General features: G+C 38.7%; 1 protein-coding gene across 1 annotated transcript in view; it reads left to right on the forward strand.

The window, feature by feature from the left end:
- LOC115228524 (neuronal calcium sensor 1) overlaps nt 1-22,289 on the forward strand; it is a 380,122-nt gene that overhangs the window by 316,650 nt on the left and 41,183 nt on the right. Inside the window, exon 4 of the mRNA XM_029799096.2 lies at nt 9,823-9,912. Within this exon, the coding sequence (XP_029654956.1) occupies nt 9,823-9,912 (90 nt within the window). The remainder of the gene's footprint in view (nt 1-9,822; nt 9,913-22,289) is intronic.

Genomic DNA, 22,289 nt, shown 5'->3' on the forward strand with positions numbered 1-22,289 from the left:
AATAATAATAATAATAATAATATCGGATAATACCTTAGGAATGAGAACCCAGGTTCGAAATTTCCCCAAGACACCTGATAAAGGCTGGAGGATATATCAGCCGAAACATTGTGTTAACAACAAACAAGATGAGGACAAATATAAATCAAATGTAAATAATATACTCAACTATATTCTTATCATATTTATCTCAGAAATTATCATGATCAGAAATGTTAGATACTAGAAATGGTTATTGATTAAGAGAACATCGTGTGCCATGAAAGTGACAGTAATGTTCAAATATACAGAGCCTGATATACACATCATGACAACTCATCTGATAAGGGTAAACCAAGCATATGCATCACAGCCATATGTGTGTGACATGGTGACTGCATATTAAGATAGTCAATGCATGACCTTGAAGGTAGGGCCCAGTTAGAATTTATCATCATCGTCATCATTATCATCAGACGAAGCCCATTAAATCTCAAAAGTCTTGCTGCTCCCGCCCATTTGACATAAAACTCATTGAAGGCCAGTGACCTTCCTCTTCAAGTGGTACTTGACAAAGTTAATAATGGCTTGGACAGAGAAGAATATAAGCTGACAAATTAGCAGAACCATTAGAACATTGGGAGAAAATGCCTTTCTGCATGTGTTCTAGTTCTTTACATTCCAAGTTCAGCTTTGCATTTATCAATCCTTCTGAGATTGATAAAATGAAGAACCATTTCAATACTGCAGTGGATATAATTCTGTCGTTCTCTCTGACCTTTGGCCTAAGTTATTAACAATTGTTATTATGTAAGAAATTAAAGGCAGGCAAGCTGGCAGAATTGTTAGCATGTCAGGTGAAATACTTAGCGGTAACTGATTTTATCCCTTCCCTGAAATTGCAGGCGTTGTGCCAAAATTGTGCCTACTCTAGGCTCAAGGTCCAAAAGTTTTGGGGAGGGGGCCAGTTGGTGAGATTGACCCCAGTATGCAGCTGGTACTTAATTTATCAACCCCAAAAGGTTGAAAGGCAAAGTCGACCTCAGCAGAATTTGAACTCAGAACATAAAGACACAAAATGTCTGCTAAGCATTTTGCCTGGCATGCTAACGTTTCTGCCAGCTTGCCACCTTAGAGTATTCTTTTCTACTCTAGGCACAAGGCCTGAAATTTTCGGTGAGCGGTGGCATCAACCTGTTAGATCAACTCCAGCACGCAACTGGTACTTAATTTATTGATCCCGGAAGGATGAAAGGCAACATTGACCACAGTGGAATTTGAACTCGGAACAGGCAAAATACCCGCTAAGCATTTCACTTGGCATGCTACCATCTCTGCCAGCTCACCACCTTAGAGGATTCTTTTCTACTCTAGGCACAAGGCCCGAAATTCTTGCGGAGGGGGTGCCAATCGATTAGATCAACCCCAGTACGCAACTGGTACTTAATTTATCAACTCTGAAAGGATGAATTTTGAAATCAATATTATAGAAGAATTTATTCTAATAAAATAATGTAAAATAAAAAAATCATCATCATCATCTCATGTTTGTTGAGAGAGATTATGTGTTGATTATTGGAAGCATAAGTGTTTCTTTTAATCAGGCTTGAAAATTCAAATATGAAAGAACTTTCCGTAAAATATTGCCAATTTGTAGCATTGACTCTTGTTTTTATGTTCAGTTGGCTGAGGATGAATGCGAGTTAAACTTAGAATTCCGACAACTGTTGGCATCTCACTTGTCCTCCTACATATTCGTGAGAGCTCTGACTTCAGTTCAAAGTAATTATCAATCATCTCAATTTTTTTTCTCTTTTTAACAATCACCAGCAATAACAAAGTTGATTATAGAACACCAGTTTGTTTCTTTATCAACAACAAGCATCTCCATTCATTTAGATTTCATGGTTGAGTCTGTTTCATCATCACTATCGTTTAACGTCCGCTTTCCATGCTAGCACGGGTTGGACAGTTCGACCAGGGTCTGGGAAAACAGGAGGCTGCACCAGGCTCCAGTCTGATCTGGCAATGTTTCTACAGCTGGATGCCCTTCCTAACGCCAACCACTCCATGAGTGTCGTGGGTGCTTTTTACATGCCACCGGCACAGGTGCCAGGGGAGGCTGACAGCAGCCACGATCGGTTGGTGCTTTTTATGTGCCACCAGCACAGAGGCCAACCAGGGTGGCGCTGGCATCGGCCACGTTTGGTAGGTGCTTTTTACATGCCACCAGCACAGGTATCACAACTACAATTTCCATTTGATATTTATTTTGATGTTGATGTACTTGACTCAATAGGTCTCCTCAAGCACAGCAGGTCATGTGCCACTGGCACAGAAGCCAGTCAAAGTGGAGCTGGCATCAGCCACGTTCGGATGGTGCTTTTTACATGCCGCCGGCACAGGTATCGTAACTACAATCTGTTTGACTATTAAAATTCCAGAAGAGTTTGACTTGTTTGTTTCCCAGTAATCTTTCGGTCTTGTGTTGTTACTACTACACAACCTATATTTTCAACACAGATCTCAATAGAGACTGGGGCACTCTTTGTTGTTGCAGCACTCAGTACTGCACCCTTGGGGGAAGTGGAATGATCCAGTGGAATGATAATGGGGTGGCCAAAATGGGGTGATATATGTAATAAAAAAATATTCTTGGAGAGTTGTCACCTGAGCAGTGCAAAGGTGTCATCTGCCAGGAATAGTAGGGAATCACCAACTAATACAGGGCATTCTCCCATACAACTTCTGCTACTATTATGACAATGATGAGGACAACAACTACTGCTACTACTACTGTTACTACTACTGCTGCTACTACTACTTCTACAACTACTGCTGCTACTACAACTACTACTTCTACAACTATGACCACAATGACAATGATGACCACTACTACTATTACTACTAAAAATACTACTGCTTGCTATCTCAAAATGGTAGCATATTTCTTGTTCTCTTTCTAGCAGTGCTTCATTCTAAATAATATTCCTATCTCGGCTGGAAGTTACACCTTACTGGGAAAAAAACATTTCTCCACTCTTTATAACATATAAACCTAGATGTCTTCTTTCATTCATTATGCATTACTCAACATTAATTAGTCACCTTCACATTTTCGGCCATGGACAGAGACTGCCATATTTTACCGTAATACCTGGCACCATGTTCTGTGTTTGTCCAATGCTTAATATCTGTACTTAATAATACTACAACTGCAACAGCCCCACTGAATAATCAAATTAATAAGCTTTTGGCGTTAGGAAGGGCATCCAGCCGTAGAAACATTGCCAGATCAGACTGGGCCTGGTACAGCCTTCTGGCTTCCCAGACCCCAGTTGAACCGTCCAACCCTTGCTAGCATGGAAAGCGGACGCTAAACGATGATGATGAATACTCTAATCCTAAAATTCCTTTTAAAATTTTCTGATTATAAAGATATACCCATGCCAGCATGGACAACGGACGTTAAATGATAATGATGATGATGATGTAGTTTGTCCAGATGGTCATTTATTTTTATTCCATCCGTGTAATTGTAGTCCATAGCAAGTTATACATTTCCTCCTTTCCATTGTTAACTTATCATTTTTTTGAATGCTGAATTCCATAAATTCATTATTCTCTCTCTCTCTCTCTCTATCTCTCTCTCTCTTTCTCTCCCTCTCTCTCTCTCTCCCCTTGGCAGTTTGAATTTGAGAGTTTCTTTGTATTTTATCTTTAACAAAGTGTTTAAGCGCATCCATTAACAAAAGAGGTACGGAGCAAGGCCATCCTTTTATTATCAAAATCCAATATTCATTTAGGCCATCGTTAATGAAATTAAATTAATAACGAAACAAAAGGAAGACAAAGAGTCGCCTGAAAATAAGATACTTGCTGTTTGCATAGAAATTGATTTCCCACCTTGAAACAAAAAATACACAAGGGGCCAGATCAACAATAGCATACATATTGTGGGATTTAACTATGAAGGGGTGCCAAAAGTTCCTGGCTTTAAGGGAATTGCGAAAGGCCTTACTGGAAGCCCTACATTTTGAGTTCTTTTATAGGACTTAGAAAAACTGAAGGACCACTGAGAGGGGGGAATATGTTAAATAAAATGATAATTAACTGAACCTCCCATACTTACTTTCTTTTACCCAAAACCAGGGACTTTTCAGTAAACCCTTGTATGTACCTTTTGGTTTTTGTATTCAAATCTCACCCTGGTTGTCTTTGTCTCAAGTTGCAGTAGTAAATAAGATAAACCCCTTGCGTGCTTGTGATACCTTGGATTTAAACTTTGACCCGAACATAAATTATTTATGACTTCACTTTCTACATTATTTACATTAGATGGATATTTGTCCTCATCTTGTTTGTTGTTAACACAACTCTTTGGTTGATATACCCTCCAGCCTTCATCGGGTGTCTTCAGGAAATTTTGAACCTGGGTTCTCATTCCTAAGGTATTTTTCAATGATATTATTATTATTTTTAAGGTCACTGCTTGGAATCTTGGGGTTAGTAGCTCATGCTCTTAACCACTATGCCATTTGACCGTGCGTAATTATGGAGTGAATTTTAGGGCTTATAAATCTAATATTTTCCTATCCTTTCTTAATACCTATTTCTTTACTACCCACAAAGAGCTAAACACAGAGAGAACAAACAAGGACAGACAAACGGATTAAGTCGATTACATCGACCCCAGTGCGTAACTGGTACTTATTTAATCAACCCTGAAAGGATGAAAGGCAAAGTCGACCTCAACGGAATTTGAACTCAGAAGATAACAACAGACGAAATACCTATTTCTTTCCTACCCACAAGGGGACAAACAAGGACAGACAAACGGATTAAGTTGATTACATTGACCTCAGTGCGTAACTGGTACTTATTTAATCAACCCCGAAAGGATGAAAGGCAAAGTCGACCTCGGCGGAACTTGAACTCAGAACGTAGCAGCAAACGAACTACCTCTAAGCATTTCGTCCGGCGTGCTACCGACACTGCCAGCTTGCCACCTTATCCTTCTTTAATACCAGTTCCCATATGCTATTCATATCTACACTCGGTCTGCTTAGGAAGTTGTTGTGTTGCATTTTAAATTAAAACCAAAAAAATTTCCTCTGCAACAATCCCAGTCATTCCCATTACGGTCAGGAAAAATCTCGGAACCATTGATATCCTGGCAATGCATTTCTATGATCTACACTCGGAATGGAAAGATTAATTAGTGTTTTTTTAAATTGCCATTTCTGATTGAGTAACATTATATCTAATTATATCTAATGGCAGCATCTAACGATGCCATTAGATATAATTAGAAATATAATAAATATTGAGGATTAGAGTCAGTCAATAGGGAACTGGGGATACATGTTTCACACATGTAGCGTTTGTTTATGTATAAATACATTAGGCTGTGTATTATCCAAGGTACATTTGTTTTGTAACGGAATTCAATTCGTTTTTGTTTTTATGTATGCCATAATCAACATATTGTTTATAACGCTTACACTTATGGATTTAATAAGCGACACGACCCCCACCCCTCCACCCCACCATTCCCTTATACATTCAGTCATTTTCCTGTGTGTGGTGGGGAGGGTGAATTTCTAGCTGGAGCAAGATTTGGTCGATAAATGCCATGCAGGTTTAACATGTTGATTAAAAGAATGAAAATCAAATTGTGTCCTATCTGCACATTTATATGTCAAAAGGACGAAAGGTCCTTCCCGAGCCATAGGCCCCTACAACCAGTTTCCAGGATTACTCTTTTACTCATTTCTGTCATTTGACTGTGGCCATCCTGGAGCACAGCTTTTAGTTGAGCAAATTGACCCCAGAACTTATTCTTTGTAAGCCTAGTACTTATTCTATCGGTCTCTTTTGCCGAACCGCTAAGTTACGGGGATGTAAACACATCAGCATCAGTTGTCAAGTGATGTTGGACACACGCACGCACACACACACACATATATAAGCTGGCAGTACCAGTTACACACTAGGGTCGATGTAATCGACTTAATCCCTTTGTCTGTCCTTGTTTGTCCCCTCTGTGTTTAGCCCCTTGTGGGTGGTAAAGAAATATATATACATGTATACAATGGGCTTCTTTCAGTGTGTCAGTGCCACTTAAATGAGCAGTCTCATGAGAATGTATAACAAAATAGTTTTGCAGTGTTTGTTTCAGCTTTCTGAGCTGCAGTTTCAAATCCAGCTGAAGCTGGATTTAATGATCCTGCAAACCCACCACCATGAACAGCACTTGCAACATCACTTCATTTCATGTTGCTCCAGTCCACTCAAAAATGATCAATCCTATGATGGACCAGTGTCTCATCCAGGGGCAGGGATATAGAAACATGGCAAAATAGACATAGGAATGACTGTATGGTAAGTAGCTTGCTTATGAACCACATGGTTCCGGGTTCAGTCCCACTGCATGGCACCTTGGACAAGTGTCTTCTACTATAGCTCAGGCTGACCCAAAGCCTTGTGAGTGGATTTGATAGATCGAAACTGAAAGAAGCCTGTCATATATGTGTGTGTGTGTGTGTTTGTCTCCCACCATCGCTTGACAACCGATGCTGGTGTGTTTACGTCCCCGTAACTTAGCAGTTCAGCAAAAGATACTGATAGAATAAGTACTAGGTTTACAAAGAATAAGTCCTGGAGTTGATTTGTTTGACTAAAGGTGGTGCTCCAGCATGGCCGCAGTCACATGACTGAAACAAAAGAATATATGAATGTGTGAATGTGTGTAACAAAATTTAAGGCCTCACACGCAAATCTTTTTGTCCATGTTTGTCCCCCACTGCTGCTTGACAACGAGTATTTGTGTGGTTACATCCCTGTAACTTAGCAGTTCATCAAAAGGGAATGAGAGAATAAATACCAGACGTCGAGCTAGCAGAAACATTAGCACGCTCAGCGAAATACTCAGTGGTATTTCATCTGCCGTTATGTTCTGAGTTCAAATTTCACTGAGGTCAGCTTTGCCTTTCATCCTTTCAGGGTCGATAAATTAAGCACTAGTTACGCACTGGGGGGTCAATGTAATCGACTTAATCCCTTTGTCTGTCCTTGTTTGTCCCCTCTGTGTTTAGCTCCTTGTGGGCAATAAAGAAGAAAGAATAAATACCAGATTTAAAAAACAAAAGTCCTGGGGTGGGGGTCAATCTATTCAACTAAAAATTCTTCAAGGTGGTGACCCAGCATGGCCACAATCTACTGACTGAAACAAGTAAAAGATAAAAGATTAAATTAATAGTTCTATTAGTATATTTTTAACCATAACCTTCCTGGCATTGAGTTTGGTTTTGACTCTCATAACACTATTTCTTATTTTTCTCTTTTTCTCCTTCATGTCATATCTTATCAGTTTCATTTGCTTCAAAATATTTTTCTAATTCCATGATTTGAATGTCTAAATCTTCCTTAATATTTGGAATTTAAATTTACCCCTCTTCTTCGGTAAAGTCGTTTGATCTTAAACTCTTTGCAATATCTTCACTGAATCCATGTACAGTTTCTAGTAGGTTCTTCAGATGGGTATTGTTTCTTGTACAGAGTCTCAAGTTACAGGCATTACCAAAGTTACGGAATTCTTGCCATGATGTGGAAATCTGTAACAGAAAACTTAATTTCCTGTTGATTTCCATGATTTAAATTTAGATAGGCGTAGGAGTGGCTGTGTGGTAAGTAGCTTGTTTACCAACCACATGGTTCCGGGATCAATCCCACTGCGTGGCACCTTGGGCAAGTGTCTTCTACTATAGCCTCGGGCCGACCAAAGCCTTGTGAGTGGATTTGGTAGATGGAAACTGAACGAAGCCTGTCGTATATATGTATATATATATATATGCGTGTCTGTGTTTGTCCCCCTAGCATTGCTTGACAACCGATGCTGGTGTGTTTATGTCCTCGTTACTTAGCGGTTCGACAAAAGAGACCGATAGAATAAGTACTGGGCTTACAAAAGAATAAGTCCTGGGGTCGATTTGCTCGATTAAAGGCGGTGCTCCAGCATGGCCGCAGTCAAATGACTGAAACAAGTAAAAGAGTAAAAGAGAGAATATGTTTTGATAGAATTTTTTCAAAATTTCTCCCCCAACACACACATGACAAAAATAACAAACACACAGCTATGTTTATGCATGAGAATATCAATTTTAAGCATACATGGTGTAGCATTCTTCTATTCTTTTACTTGTTTCAGTCATTTTGACTGAGGCCATGCTGGAGCACCGCTTTTTAGTCGATATAATCGACCCCTGGACTTATTCTTTATAAGCCTAGTAATTATTCTGTTGGACCCTTTTGCAAAATCGCTAAGTTACAGGGACATAAACACACCAATATCAGTTGTCAAGTGATGGTGGGACAACAAACACAGACACAGAAATACATACGTATACAGGGTGACCCAAAAGTACGGTTATCTCATAGGCACTTGAAATTTCTTTTAAAACATTTTATTACATTTAAATTTCTATCTTACAAACTGAAAAGGGATCTTGACAAAATTAACTAAATAAGCATAGAATAATAGTTTTTTTATAATTAAGATCTAAACTGTTAATGTGAAAGAGAATAACTGTAAACCTACTTTTGGGCCACCCTGTATGTATGTATATATATATATATATTGGCTCGAAACGTAAAAGACTTTTTCTATTCCTGAGTGTTATACTAATACATCTGTTTGTTTTGTACACCACCTGTCTTCGTCTTTTGTTTTTTTCGTAAACTCTCCCTATATATATATATATATATATATATATATGGCAGGCTTCTTTCAGTTTCCATCTACCAAATCTACTCACAAGGCTTAGGTTGGCCTGAGATTATAGTAGAAGAGTCTTGCCCAAGGTGCCATGCAGTACCAGAGTATGCATACATAAGAAAAAAGAAATATCAGGGAATACCTTAGCGAATAAATAAGATAGTAGTGTCATAGTATGATATGAACTCACTGCAAATGGTGACTGCTGTGTCCTAGATGGTGGTAGTATATGAGTTAGTGGAAGGAAGAGGGTACTCTCTGCTACACTGTTGGTCATTTTCATCAGTATTTGCTGTAGGGATGATAAACTTCAACAAAGCTATTTGACATTTACAGTGTACCTTCGCTTTCAACTACAGTTACTACACACCCTTTTCAACTGGGTGGACGGGATTAATATGAAATAAAGCGTCTTGCCCAAGGACATAGCACACTGCCGGGAATTGAACTCAGGCCCTTATGATTGTGAGCTGAATATTCTAATCACCAAGCCATGTGCCTTCACCGTAGCAGAAATAATACGATATTCTTTTCTACTCTAGGCACAAGGACTGAAATTTTGGGGGTGGGTGCCCAGTCTATTAGATCGACCCCAGTATGCAACTGGTACTTAGTTTTTCAACCCCCAAAGGATGGAAGGCAAAGTTGACCTCGCCAGAATTTTAACTCAGAACATTAAAACAAATGAAATACAGCTAAGCATTTCGCCTGGCATGCTAACGATTCTGCCAGCTTGCCGCCATAGAAAATAGTACAATACTGGACTAACAAGGAAGGAGAGTCTAAATTTAAATACTACTGGAATCAGCTTTCTTTCTGGACCCTCTTGAGTCTGTTCTACTGGATTCAATTCCATAAACTTCCATTTATCAATTTAAGGAATTTATGACTATGTGTTAAATTTTTAAAAAATTCGTTATTTTTTTCAGCTATAAAATACATTGGTTTTATAATTAATTTGGTTTTTAACTTTTCTTTTCTTGGCTGGAATTTTTGGGTAAGAAATGCATTTCAAAATCCACTAGAACTGGAGTTTTGACATTTCCTTTCTTTTTATTCGTTTACAGGGATTTACAAAAATATATCGTCAGTTCTTCCCATTTGGTGATCCTAGCAAATTCGCTGCATTTGTCTTCAATGTCTTTGATGAGAATAAGGTAAGAAAAGTTATTCATTTCTCTGACAGTTTTTTGAATTTTACCTGCAAAAATTTATTCAGTTTTCTTAATACAGTTCTATATTTAAAAGATGAGGAATTATGTACGTTATTTACATTTGACGGATATTAATGTTTCGGCTGATATACCCTCCAGCCTTCATCAGGTGTCTTGGCAAATTTCAAACTTGGGTTCTCATTCCTGAGGTATTTTTCAATGTTATTGTTATGTCTATGGGGAATATGGCATAGTGGTTAAGAGCGCAGGCTACTAACCCCAGGATTCCGAATTTCATTCAAGGCAGTGACCTGAATAATAATAATAATAATAATAACATTGAAAAATACCTTAGGAATGAGAACACACGTTTGAAATTTCCCCACCTGATGAAGGCTGGAGGGTATATAAGATGAAACGCTGTGTTAACAACAAACAAGATGAGGACAAATATCCATCAAATGTAAATAATATAAATCAGTTTTCTTAGTTTCAACATCAAAGAGTTCCATGTGGTAATTCTTAGAAAAGCTGGAAACCACTATCAGTGAGGATGTCAAGTCATCATCATCATCATCAACCATCCATTTTCCAGGCTTGCATGAGGTGGATGGTTTGACAGGAGCTGGCAAACTAGGGGACTGCATCTGGTTCCATTGTTTGTTTTGGCACAGTTGGCTGGATGCCCTTCCTAATGCCAACCATTTTACAGAGTGGACTGGGTGCTTTTCATTTGGCTCTGGCACAATTGCTTTTTACATGTGGCACCAGGACCAGTAGGGTCACCAAGTAACTTGCAAGACAAAGACCTCTTAATTAAGAGAGGGAGCAGAACTGAAGGAAGTGGCTGTGTGTCAGACGAGAGGTTAGAGTAAGAGAGAGGGACAGAGATTGCTGTCTTACTATAGAGGAGATCATTGGCCACCTCAGTAGGACAAGGAAGATGGGAAAGAGAGTGAGAAAGGAAGAAAGAAAGAGTCTAAGTGAGGGAGAGAAAGAGATTTTTTTTTACAGAAAATTTATGCCTTTTATACATATATGTAAGTTGAAAAAATCTGAAGTTGAACTGGGAAGCTCCCACCTTTTTCTTAATATATAAAACCACTTCAAACAATCTATATACACACACAGTTATGCATATATATACGAATATGTGTATATGTATGTGTGTGTGTGTCTGTGTGTCCCACCACTTGACAGCCAGTATTGTCCCTATAATTTAGTGGTTTGGCAAAAGCGATCATGGGATAAGCATCAGATTTTTAAAATATTACTGGGACTGATTTGTTTGACTAGAACCCCTCAAGGTGGTGCCCCAGCATGGTCACAGTCCAATAGCTGAAACAAACAAAACATAAAAAAGATATCTGAACAACTACATAAACTGCTGTATGAATTATTAAGTATTTCGTCGACTTACACAACAAAATATTTTCAGTAGGTTTGAACTCATAAGCTTTTGAGCTAGTAATCCAATACCGATTCCACTCAACCATTTTACTTTACTGGTGCCAAAATTGGCAAAGAATGAGGTGGTGTTGTGGACAGGTTTGGCTGAGCTGTGCAGGGAAAATGGACCTGATATAATAATAATATTGCTGGTGGTGGTAATGAAGTTGATAAGGGAAGTGTATGGGGAAATTTATTTGAATATCAGCCAGATATTTGAGCAACTAATCTATTTTAACAAATCCACAAAGGTGCTCGGATATTTGTCAATGCATTCCTCTGAAATTATATAACTATATTGCCTTTCTACTAATCTTCAAATGATCCGTTTTAAATTGCATATTTACACCATAAACTCTAAAACTAGTAAGCTACTACTTCTGATCAAAGCTTCACTTATCTCTTCCCAAAATACTAAATTAATATAGGATTTCTTTAAACATTTTGCAGCTGATAAAGATTTGGTATATTCAGCTATTTTAAGCATGTACTCTTAAACTATATTTCTTGTAGATTTTTTTTTTTTGCTTTTTTTAATTCCATTTATTGATTTGCAGAGGGAATGATATTATTTTTCAGCTCACCTATAAAACTTTGAAACAAATTTCATAAGCTGGTTAATGTGTAACAAATTTTAGGAAAATATTTGTTTATTGTGCTAGGAAAACTGTTGAGTCAGTAATTCCACTGCTTGGGAAATTCCCCAAAGTTTTAGATCCATTATCAGTGCAATTTTCATATTCTCACATATTATATTCAGAATCAATCTCGAGATATGGGTTATTTCATTCAAACACACACTATAAATGTCAACCTGTTTATTCATTTTATCAATAGTTGTTGTTGCTGCTGAAGTTGTTATCATCATCATCATCATCATCATTGCCACCACCTATATCATCATTGCTGTTGCTGTTTAGCCCCGAGTGAGCCTTGAATAGGCAGGCCTATGATGAAAGCCATTACATCTTTGCATATCCCATTTTCCTTTACATATGTATGGCTGCATTGTCCTTCTGTTTTTCAAGAAGGATAATGTGATCTGACAGCAATTTAACTGCTATTTTACATACATTAAACTCCTAAGCATAAAAGCATAACGAATGTCACCAGAACTTTCTGGCTGTCATTATGTTACACTCCTTTTCAGTATTTCAATGTCTTTGTGCTTTCTTTCTGTGGACAAGATTAACAAGTGAAAGTGGATGTAATGTTTGGTAATCAGTTAGGGGAATGAAGTCACAGCAAGAAGTAAAAAGATTTCGAGGCCCCTACCAGAACGTTTAACCCTTCAGCATTTAAGCTGACCATATCCGGCCCAAATATTCTGACAAGCCAAGTGAGACCATAGCCTGTGCCCTATGTCAGTGGGTGTAACCAGCCCATTTATGAATACCCTTCATTCACTGGACAATAAATTTTGCTTCTGAAGACCTGTTGAGGCAAGTGAAATCAAAATCACTGACATGGCCAATGACAGTACCACCTGATTGGCACTCATGCCAGTGAAATGTTAGAAGCACATCCGAGCATGATCGTTGCCAGGGCCACAGATTGGCTCCCGTGCTGGTGGCATGTAAAATGCACCATTCAAGCTTAATCATTGCCAGTGTCGCCTTACCGGCACGTGTGCCAGTGGCATATGAAAAACAACATTCAAGCATGGTCATTGCCAGTGCTGCCAGACTGGCTCCCGTGCAGGTAGCATGAAAAAAAAAACACCTTTTGAGCGTGGTCGTTGCCAGAACCGCCTGACTGGCCCTCGTGCCGGTGGCACATAAAAAGCACCCACTACACTCTCAGAGTAGTTGGTGTTAGGAAGGGGCATCCAGCTGTAGAAACTTTGCTAGACCAGATTGGAGCCTGGTACAGCCTTCTGGCTCACCAGTCCGCAGTCAAACCATCCAACCCATGCCAATAAGGAAAGCAGACGTTAAACGACAACGATGATGATGATGAGCACTGACATCTTGACACTATCAGACAATGCATGATTAATTTTAAAAAATGTGAATAAATATGACATTTAATAGAGTAATTTGTAATCTGAAAGGTTAAACATATATATGCATTTTGATTGATTGTGAGAATGCTTTTTAAACTTAGAATCAATAGGATATTTTTTTATTTATTTATCATCTTCAGGAAGGCATTTGCTTTGATCTTGATGACTTCAACAAACGGAAAAGTGAAGATTTCCATTTTTTTGTTTTTTTGATTTGCCACTGGAGACGTTGTCATTTTGAAGTCTTCTTTTACAACCTGTAATTCTCAGCTTGTCTAAATGATTTTAGTTAAAGGCAGTTTCAGTGTTATTTTAACTTTATTGATCTGATGGAATCTGTGTTGGGATGAATTGCCTGGTATTATAAAAAAAAAGAAAGAAAAAAAAGGATAATATCCTTACTTCATAATGGTTTCAAATTTGGCACTGGGGGGTAAGTCAATTACATCGAGCCCAGTACATGACTGGTACTTATTTCATCAACCTCAAGATGATGAAAGATAATGTTGACTTTAGTGGAATTTGAACTCAGAACATAAAGACAAATGAAATGCTGCTAGGCAACCCAGATTTTAATAGGGATCTGATCAAAAGGAAGAACAGCATTTCTGATGCAAAAGCATTTTTTTTTTTCTTTTAGTTACTCTTATGTAAATATCCAGGTTCACTGAACATTTGCATTTTGATATTTTGTGAAAAATGAATGTAAATCCTGTAATACACACATACATAAATACATACATAGATAGAACGAGCAATACTGATTCCATGGCTCCATACTTTGGAATGACTAAATATGAAATACTATTGGAACTTACGTACCATGTACAAGAAACTTTACCACTTCTATACACCATTTTCCTTGAATAATGGAACTGTAACTACAATCATCATCATCATCATTTAGCATCTGCTTTCCATGCTAGCATGGGTTGGATGGTTCAACTGGGGTCTGGGAAGCCAGAAGGCTGCACCGGACCCAGTCTGAACTGGCAATGTTTCTACGGCTGGATGCCCTTCCTAACGCCAACCACTCCATGAGTGTAGTGGCTGCTTTTTACGTGCCAGACGGAGCTGGCAAACGGCCACGGTCGGATGGTGCTTTTTATGTGCCACTGGCACGGGGGCCAGGCAAGGCTGGCAATGGCCATGATCAGATGGTGCTTCTTACGTGCCACTGGCACGGGGGCCAGGCGAGGCTGGCATATCTTTATATAACTTATTTCTACTGTCATTCTCTTATTTCCCTATCTCCTCCTTTCCATAATAATTCGAACTCAAATATTTTCTCACACCATCTCTGAAGGGATATCCATAATATCCCAGAAACAGCTATAAGAATATTTCATTATAAATGTCCTGAAAACTCCTCACAGCCTTAGCTTTGTTATCTCATTCTAATATACATAATTGTAAAAGAGGACAAGAAACGTTAAGGTAAACATCTCAAGTCATATGTATTATTATTATTATTATTGGAAAAAAATTTTTTGCAATAATAATAATAATGCATATGACTTGAGATATTTGCCTTAACGTTTGTTGACCTCTTTAACAATTATATATCTGCTATATTGGAAATCTGCAACGGCTCCATAACTACTGTCTCGGCTATAACCTTGGAACTCTAGTAATCCGTTACAGCACTTACCTAGCGTACCTAATCATTTAGATCACCTGTGAACTAAACCCCCATACTTTGTGTGTGTGTGTATATACATACATATATATATATATATATATAGTAATAATGAGGATATTTAAACCAGGCGGTGAGCTGGCAGAAACGTTAGCACGCCGGGCGAAATGTTTAACGGTATTTTGTATGTCTTTACATTCTGAGTTCAAATTCCGCCAAGGTCGACTTTGCCTTTCATCCTTTCGAGGTCAATTAAATAAGTACCAGTTGCGCACTGGGGTCGATGTAATCGACTTATTCTGTGTGTCTGTCCTTTTTTGTCCCCTCTGTGTTTAGCCCATTATGGGTAGTAAAGAAATAGATATTTAAACCATTTATATGGATATTTATCCAAGACACACTGGTCTAATATATTAAATTTTGAAGAAATTATTCTTCAATGGATGTATTATATAGAATATCATAAAATATCAAGCATTTTTATCGAGTTAGAAAACAGAGAGATTTAATGGATACAAATTAATTTATTAATTAATCAACATATTCACCAGCAATTGTTTCATTTCATAAACAAAATAAAACTACAGAACATATGTAAATATATAATTATGCATTTTAAATAGCTTGTATGGAAAATCATCAGGGTATGCAGAGGACAATAAGGATTACGTTAGGCTACTTTTAGAATACACAGAATATACAGACATGTTTACTATATATATTTGTGTGTGTGTGTGTGTGTGTATATATATATATATATATATATATAAATTAGTATACATTTAAACACAAAAGAGGCAAGCCTTAACAGGTTGCCTAATATACTAGAAAGACCAGCCCAAAAGTCCAAACCACAGTTAAGAGCAATTGCAAAGCATATATCATCATCGTCGTCATCGTTTAACATCCGTTTTCCATGCTAGCATGTGTTGCATGGTTCAACCAGGGTCTGGGAAGCCAGGAGGCTGCACCAGGCTCCAGTCTGATGATCTGGCAGTGTTTTTACAGCTGGATGACCTTCCTAATGCCAAACACTCCGAGAGTGTAGAAATCACTCCGAGAGTGTAGCCAGCCACACACACACATATATATATACGTATATGTATGCTTGTTTGTTTAATAGAATATAAAAAGTATAAGCAGGCAACTGGTATGAGGTCAGCTTATGACATTTATACATTTAAACATGGAGATTGAGTTGTTATGGGATTATAGATTACAAGAAGTCAATAAAAAAATCAGTTGAAGAATGTTCATGATGGTTATGGCATATTCTAGTCTTCTCCCAGAACAGTTATATGTAAGACCGAATTATAAATATTTGGTAAAACTAGTCATCATAGGTAGAGTCCAAAGCAGGATGAGAAGAAAGGTAGAAAGAAGGAAGGAAGGTGTGCAGGTATTTTCTTACATCTATTTGAAAAATACATGCAAAGATGGTGCATTCTTCTGATTGTAATGGAATGTGTTGCAACTACAATGTTCACTGCTAATTGTCTGTGGGGGAATGCATCATCTGCAATTCGTCTTCGTTATTATTTAACATTTGTTTTCCATACTGGCATGGGTTGGACAGTTTGACAGGAACTGACGAGGCCAAAAGCTGCACCAGGTTCCATTGTCCGTTTTGGCAAGGTTTTCAATGGTTGGCGGCCTTCCCTAATGCCAATCACTTCACAGAGTGTGCTGGGTGCTTTTTATGTGGCACTTGCACCAGTGCATTATATGTGGAACCAGCATGGGTGCTGTGTACATGGCATTAGCATGGGTACTTTTTATGTGACACCAGAACAGGTACTTTTTACATAGCACCATCTTGGAATGTGGCACTTGCACAAGTATTCTAGAAACAGCTGTAAGATTCTATTGGTACACCTTCCTTTCTCTTTCTTTCTCATCCAGCTTTGCATTCTTTCTATGATGACCAGCATTACTTAATTACAAATTATTCAGACTTACCATATGACTATTCCAGAAGAATACTCTATCTTCCATACTCATTACGAATATTCTTCAATTAATTCTTGATCAATATTCCTGTAAAATTCTAACTTCATATTTAGATATATAAATAATTTTTTTTACCATCTGACCCAATACCTATTTCTTTATTACCCACTAGGGGCTAAACATAGAGGGGACAAACAAGGACAGACATAGGTATTAAGTCGATTACATTGACCCCAGTGCGTAACTGGTACTTAATTTATCGAGCCAAAAGGATGAAAGGTAAAGTCGACCTCGGCGGAATTTGAACTCACAACGTAACGGCAGACGAAATACCACTAAGCATTTCGCCCGATGTGCTAACGTTTCTGCCAGCTTTCCGCCTTACCAGTTGTTTGTAGTTTTGTCTTAAGACAAACACACTGGACAGTTGCCCAGGGGCCCCATGAGTATGAGGCCTAATTTGGATGTGTGTATGCTCTGCCTTGCTGTCAGTACATAAATACTGCAGGGCCCTGTGCACTGATTTGTGCAAGGTCCTACAAGGCTAGTAAGACGGCACTGGTTGTGTATCTGTTTATATTTTTATTCTATTATACACATAGGCACAGGCATGGCTGTGTGGTAAGTAGCTTCCTTCCCAACCACATGGTTCCAGGTTCAGTCCCACTGCGTGGCACCTTGGGCAAGTGTCTTCTACTATAGCCTCAGGTCAGCCAAAGCCTTCTGAATGGATTTGGTAGACAGAAACTGAAAGAAGCCCTGTATATGTGTGTGTATATATATATATGTGTGTTTGTGTGTCTGTGTTTGATCACCCCCACCATTGCTTGACAACAAATGTTGGTGTGTTTATGTCCCCGTAACTTAGCGGTTTGGCAAAAGGGACCGATAAACTAAGTACTGGGGTCAATTTGTTCAACTAAAGGTGGTGCTCCATCATGGCCACAGTCAAATGACTGGAACAAGTAAAAGAATATACCAGCTCGAATGAAACGCTGCCTGTAGCCATTCTTCAGTAGCCAGCTATAAACCTCCATGATGGAAAGGAGTGGAAAAATCCAGAAGGGAGTCTGTAAATACCCAAGAGATTAAGGAATATCTTACAACTTGAAAATAATGCTGGGAAACCTTAATTAAAACTATACTGTACTTACACATGTACATATTACAAGAATATTAATACATTCCAAAAGATAAATCTCTGCTATTGGCCAAAAATCAGTTATGAATAAGGAAATGGAAAAGCAGCAGTGATAAAGAACAAGTGATTACGTTCGATATTTAACGAGACAGGCAATTGGTGCAGTTTCGCATTGTTGATATTGGTTTGTACCAAGAACAAATAGATTTAAGTGAGTAAGCATGCTTTAGTATTGACCATTGGAAAGATGCAGAGGAAATCAGTGGCCGACAGAAGGAAGCTTATAATATCTGTGAAATTAATGAAAATCTTACGTAGAACTTAAAAATAATGCTTAATATGTATCTCATCGTAGTTTAACATCCGCTTTCCATGCTGGCATGGGTTGGATGATTTTGACTGAGGGCTGGCAAACCAGACAGCCGCACCAGGCTATAATCTTGATCTGGCAGTGTTTCTACAGCTAGATGCCCTTCCTAACGCCAACCACTCCAAGAGTGTAGTGGGTGCTTTTTATGTGCCACCGGCACGGGGCCATTCAGGCGATACTGGCAACCTGAATGCATACAAACTGCTCATGCAAAATGCCAGCAATGCTTGTGCATGAGTTCATTGCACTGGCAGTCGTCTTCACCTAGGTGCACATCCACAGCTTCCATGCTCACCATAGCACATTCCTACTCAACTGGGGAATCAGAGAGTTGCCATCACTAGCAATAGCATAACTTGAAATTTTAGGTCCAATAAGGCTTGCAGAGCACCTTGCAGATCTTCTCTACCCTGCTAACATGATCCAGAAACAAACCATGGCAAGATGTCTGGTGCCAATATGGGTCACAGGCTCAGGGATGTGGGAGGGCCATGATCTCAAGCAGAAACCAAAGACCCCCAAAATATCCGATGCCATTCCCTGTATGTCTGGTTTCATATCAGAGTGACCCTCTAGAACAGTGGTTTTCAACCAGGGTTCCACCAATACAGTCCAGGGGTTCCACAAGAAGTTACAAAAATGCTAAAATCGACAGTAATTTTTAATTCTCTTGTGCAGATATGTGTGCATAAGACAATTAAATTATTGCACAGGGGTTCCTCGAGCCAGTGGAACGTTTCCTTGGGGTTCCGCTTCAGCAAAAAGTTTGAAAAGCACTGCTTTAGAGACATGCTCTAACAAATGCTAAGGGGTGCCTCACTCCCAACAGTCTTCCAGCATGCCAGATGCCAATACAGAATTTGTGAGGGCCTGTGCTAGTATTAGATTGTCATTGAACCTACACTAAGTTCATCTATCCTTTTGATAGGTATTGTTTTGATTCTCGCTGTGCTGAGTTTCTGTCAACCCTCCTCACCCTGCAAGCCAAGTGTCCTGTTTGTGTCTGTCAGCCAATTGTTCCAACTCTCTCTGAGTTAAATTCCAATTGAGGTTAAATTTGGCTTCCATCCTTTTGACGACTGGTAAATAAAGTGCCATTTAAGTGTTAGTGCAGCTGTCTTTCTCTCTCAGCTGTTACATCTTAGATGTTCCTCTAAGTTAAATGCAAGAAGGACGAGGAGATGGTGTCCATGTCTGCTTGCAACTGTCTGACCATCTGAAGCCATTAGTGAAAGCATGGTTCATGCTGGTACAAAGTCGTACTTTAGAGTGAGTAATAGCTGCATTCTCATGATGTGTGTGTGTGTGTGTGTAGTTATACATATTACATTAACACTTTGATTTTCTTTGGAAATTTAACCATATAGGCACAACCATGGCTGTGTGGTAAGAAGTTTACTTCGCAACTATATGGCTCTGAGTTCAATCCCACCACATGGCACCTTGGGAAAGTATGTTCTGCAATAGCCTTGGGTCAACCAAAGCCTTGTGAGTGGATTTGGTTGATGGAAACTGAAGGAAGCCTGATATGTGTGTGTGTGTGTCCTATTATAAATTTGAGTCACATTTCTCTGTCCGTTACAGTTTTTTATGTTCATTAACTCATCCTAGACAACGAAACTCAAATCAGCAACTCTCCTAATCCCAAGGAATGTCCTATGGGAGTCTATAAGGGCCGCCTAATTAGAGACCCTTTGACCACCCCTCTATTTTCATTGCATTTTAAGTTAAATACATGGCATTGGCAACCAAATCAGAATAATGACAACGAATTTCATTCCACAATTTCCCAGGGAGTATTGTAAGGAGGTTCAATTTCTGATGGGCTGTTTAAATGGGGCCCCACTGACACCCCTCTGCATTTACCTTGCTCCTATGCTCATTGATTAAACTATGATCAGCATCAGTGTTTAGCACATTTGTAGAAATAAGGTTGGGCATTCTAAATACTTTCACATACATTCAAATCAGGATAAAGAATTATAACAGGTACATGATAAAGTGCTATAACAGGTACGTTTCAGGTGTGTTAGTGTGGATATTTATATTTTGTAGTTTATGAAACTTATGTCTAGGTGGAAAATTTATCTTCCTGTTCCGGTTACATATCGATGCTGAGACAGGAGGGATCCATTTCCCACGTTGCTTTTTTTTTCATTTTATTCTGACGATGAAAATTTGTGACTCTTTCACGGAGTCATATTTGCTTTCAAACTCACTGTAGTTATTAATTCACTTCATATTTTTAGACTTGAACTTCCATTCAGACTAAACATATATACAGGGTGTTCAAAAAGTCTCTCCACAGTAAGTAATTTATTGCAAAATAAATATTTATAAGATGGTATAAGACTACAAAAAAATATATTAGACTTTACAAGACTTTAAAAAAAAATTTATAAGAGGTGTTGAAAGTGTTGCCCTTCATTTTCAATTCATAAGTTGACTCTTCTAGACATGTCTTGAAATACATCTTGGAGAAAAAAATTCACTGCGGAGAGACTTTTTGAACACCCTATACAATGAATGTGTCCAAGTTCATTACATTACACAAGGGTAGAGGGCCGTGAAGCAGGCCAATAGTGGGGCCAGAGGCCTCAAAAGTCCCCTTTGCAGAAGGTAGCCTGAATGCCACCCAAAGGGCGGTTCAAGGCTATCATATATATGTGTGTGTGTGTGTGTGTGTGTGTGTGTGTGTGTGTGTATTTACATACGTACATACGCATAGGTATGTATGTACGTGTATATCTGTGTTTGTCCCCCATCACCACTTGACAACCAGTGTTGGTGTGTTTACATCCCTGTGACTTAGTGGTTTGTGAAAAGAGACCGATAGAATAAGCATCAAGCTTAAAAGAAAGAAGTACTGCGGTCAATTCATTCAACTAAAAAAAATCATTGTAGATGGTGCCCCAGCGTGACCACAGCCTAATGACTGAAACAAGTGAAAGGTAAAAGGTAAAAGACATCCAGCAGGAAATATTCACTGATTTGAGGTTATCATTTGCACCGAATTTCTGGTTTCTCTTGAATTCTGGTTTCACCAATTCCATCATGAGAAGAACAAACATCAAAATTCCCATCTGTCCAGTTTTGAATTCTATTGGGATCGTCTCGTATTATCATCATCATCATTGTTTAACATCCGCTTTCCATGCTGGCATGGATTTGGACAGTTTGACTGAGGGCTGGCACCAAGCTGGCAGAAATGTTAGCACGCCGGGCGAAATGCTTAGCGGTATTTTGTCTATCTTTACGTTCTGAGTTCCGTCGAGGTCGACTTTGCATTTTGTCCTTTCAGGGTCAATTAAATAAGTACCAGTTACGCACTGGGGTCGATATAATCGACTTAATCCGTTTGTCTGTCCTTGTTTGTCTTCTCTGTATTTAGCCCCTTGTGGGTAGTAAAGAAATAGGTTTGACTGAGGGCTGGCGAGCCAGAGGGCTGCACCAACAGTGCTTACAAATAAGTTTACACTGCAGAGTTTTGTTCATTTCATTTTACTTGATTAATCCTTCATCTTTTACTTGTTTCAGTCATTAGATCATGGCCATGCTGGGGCACTGCCTTGAAGAATATTTAGTTAAATAAATCAACCGCAGTACTTAAATTTTTGTTAAGCATCATACTTATTCTGTTGGTCTCTTTTGCTAGAGTGCTAAGTTATGGGGATGTAAACACACCAACACTGGTTACCATGTGATGGGGGTAAGAAAACACAGATACATACACACACACACACATACTACAGGCTTCTTTCAGTTTCCATCTACCAAATCCACTCACAAGGCTTTGGTCCACCTGAGGTCATAGTAGTAGACATTT

Source organism: Octopus sinensis, linkage group LG2 (assembly GCF_006345805.1).
Source record: "Octopus sinensis linkage group LG2, ASM634580v1, whole genome shotgun sequence".
Taxonomy (NCBI): Eukaryota; Metazoa; Mollusca; class Cephalopoda; order Octopoda; family Octopodidae; genus Octopus; species Octopus sinensis.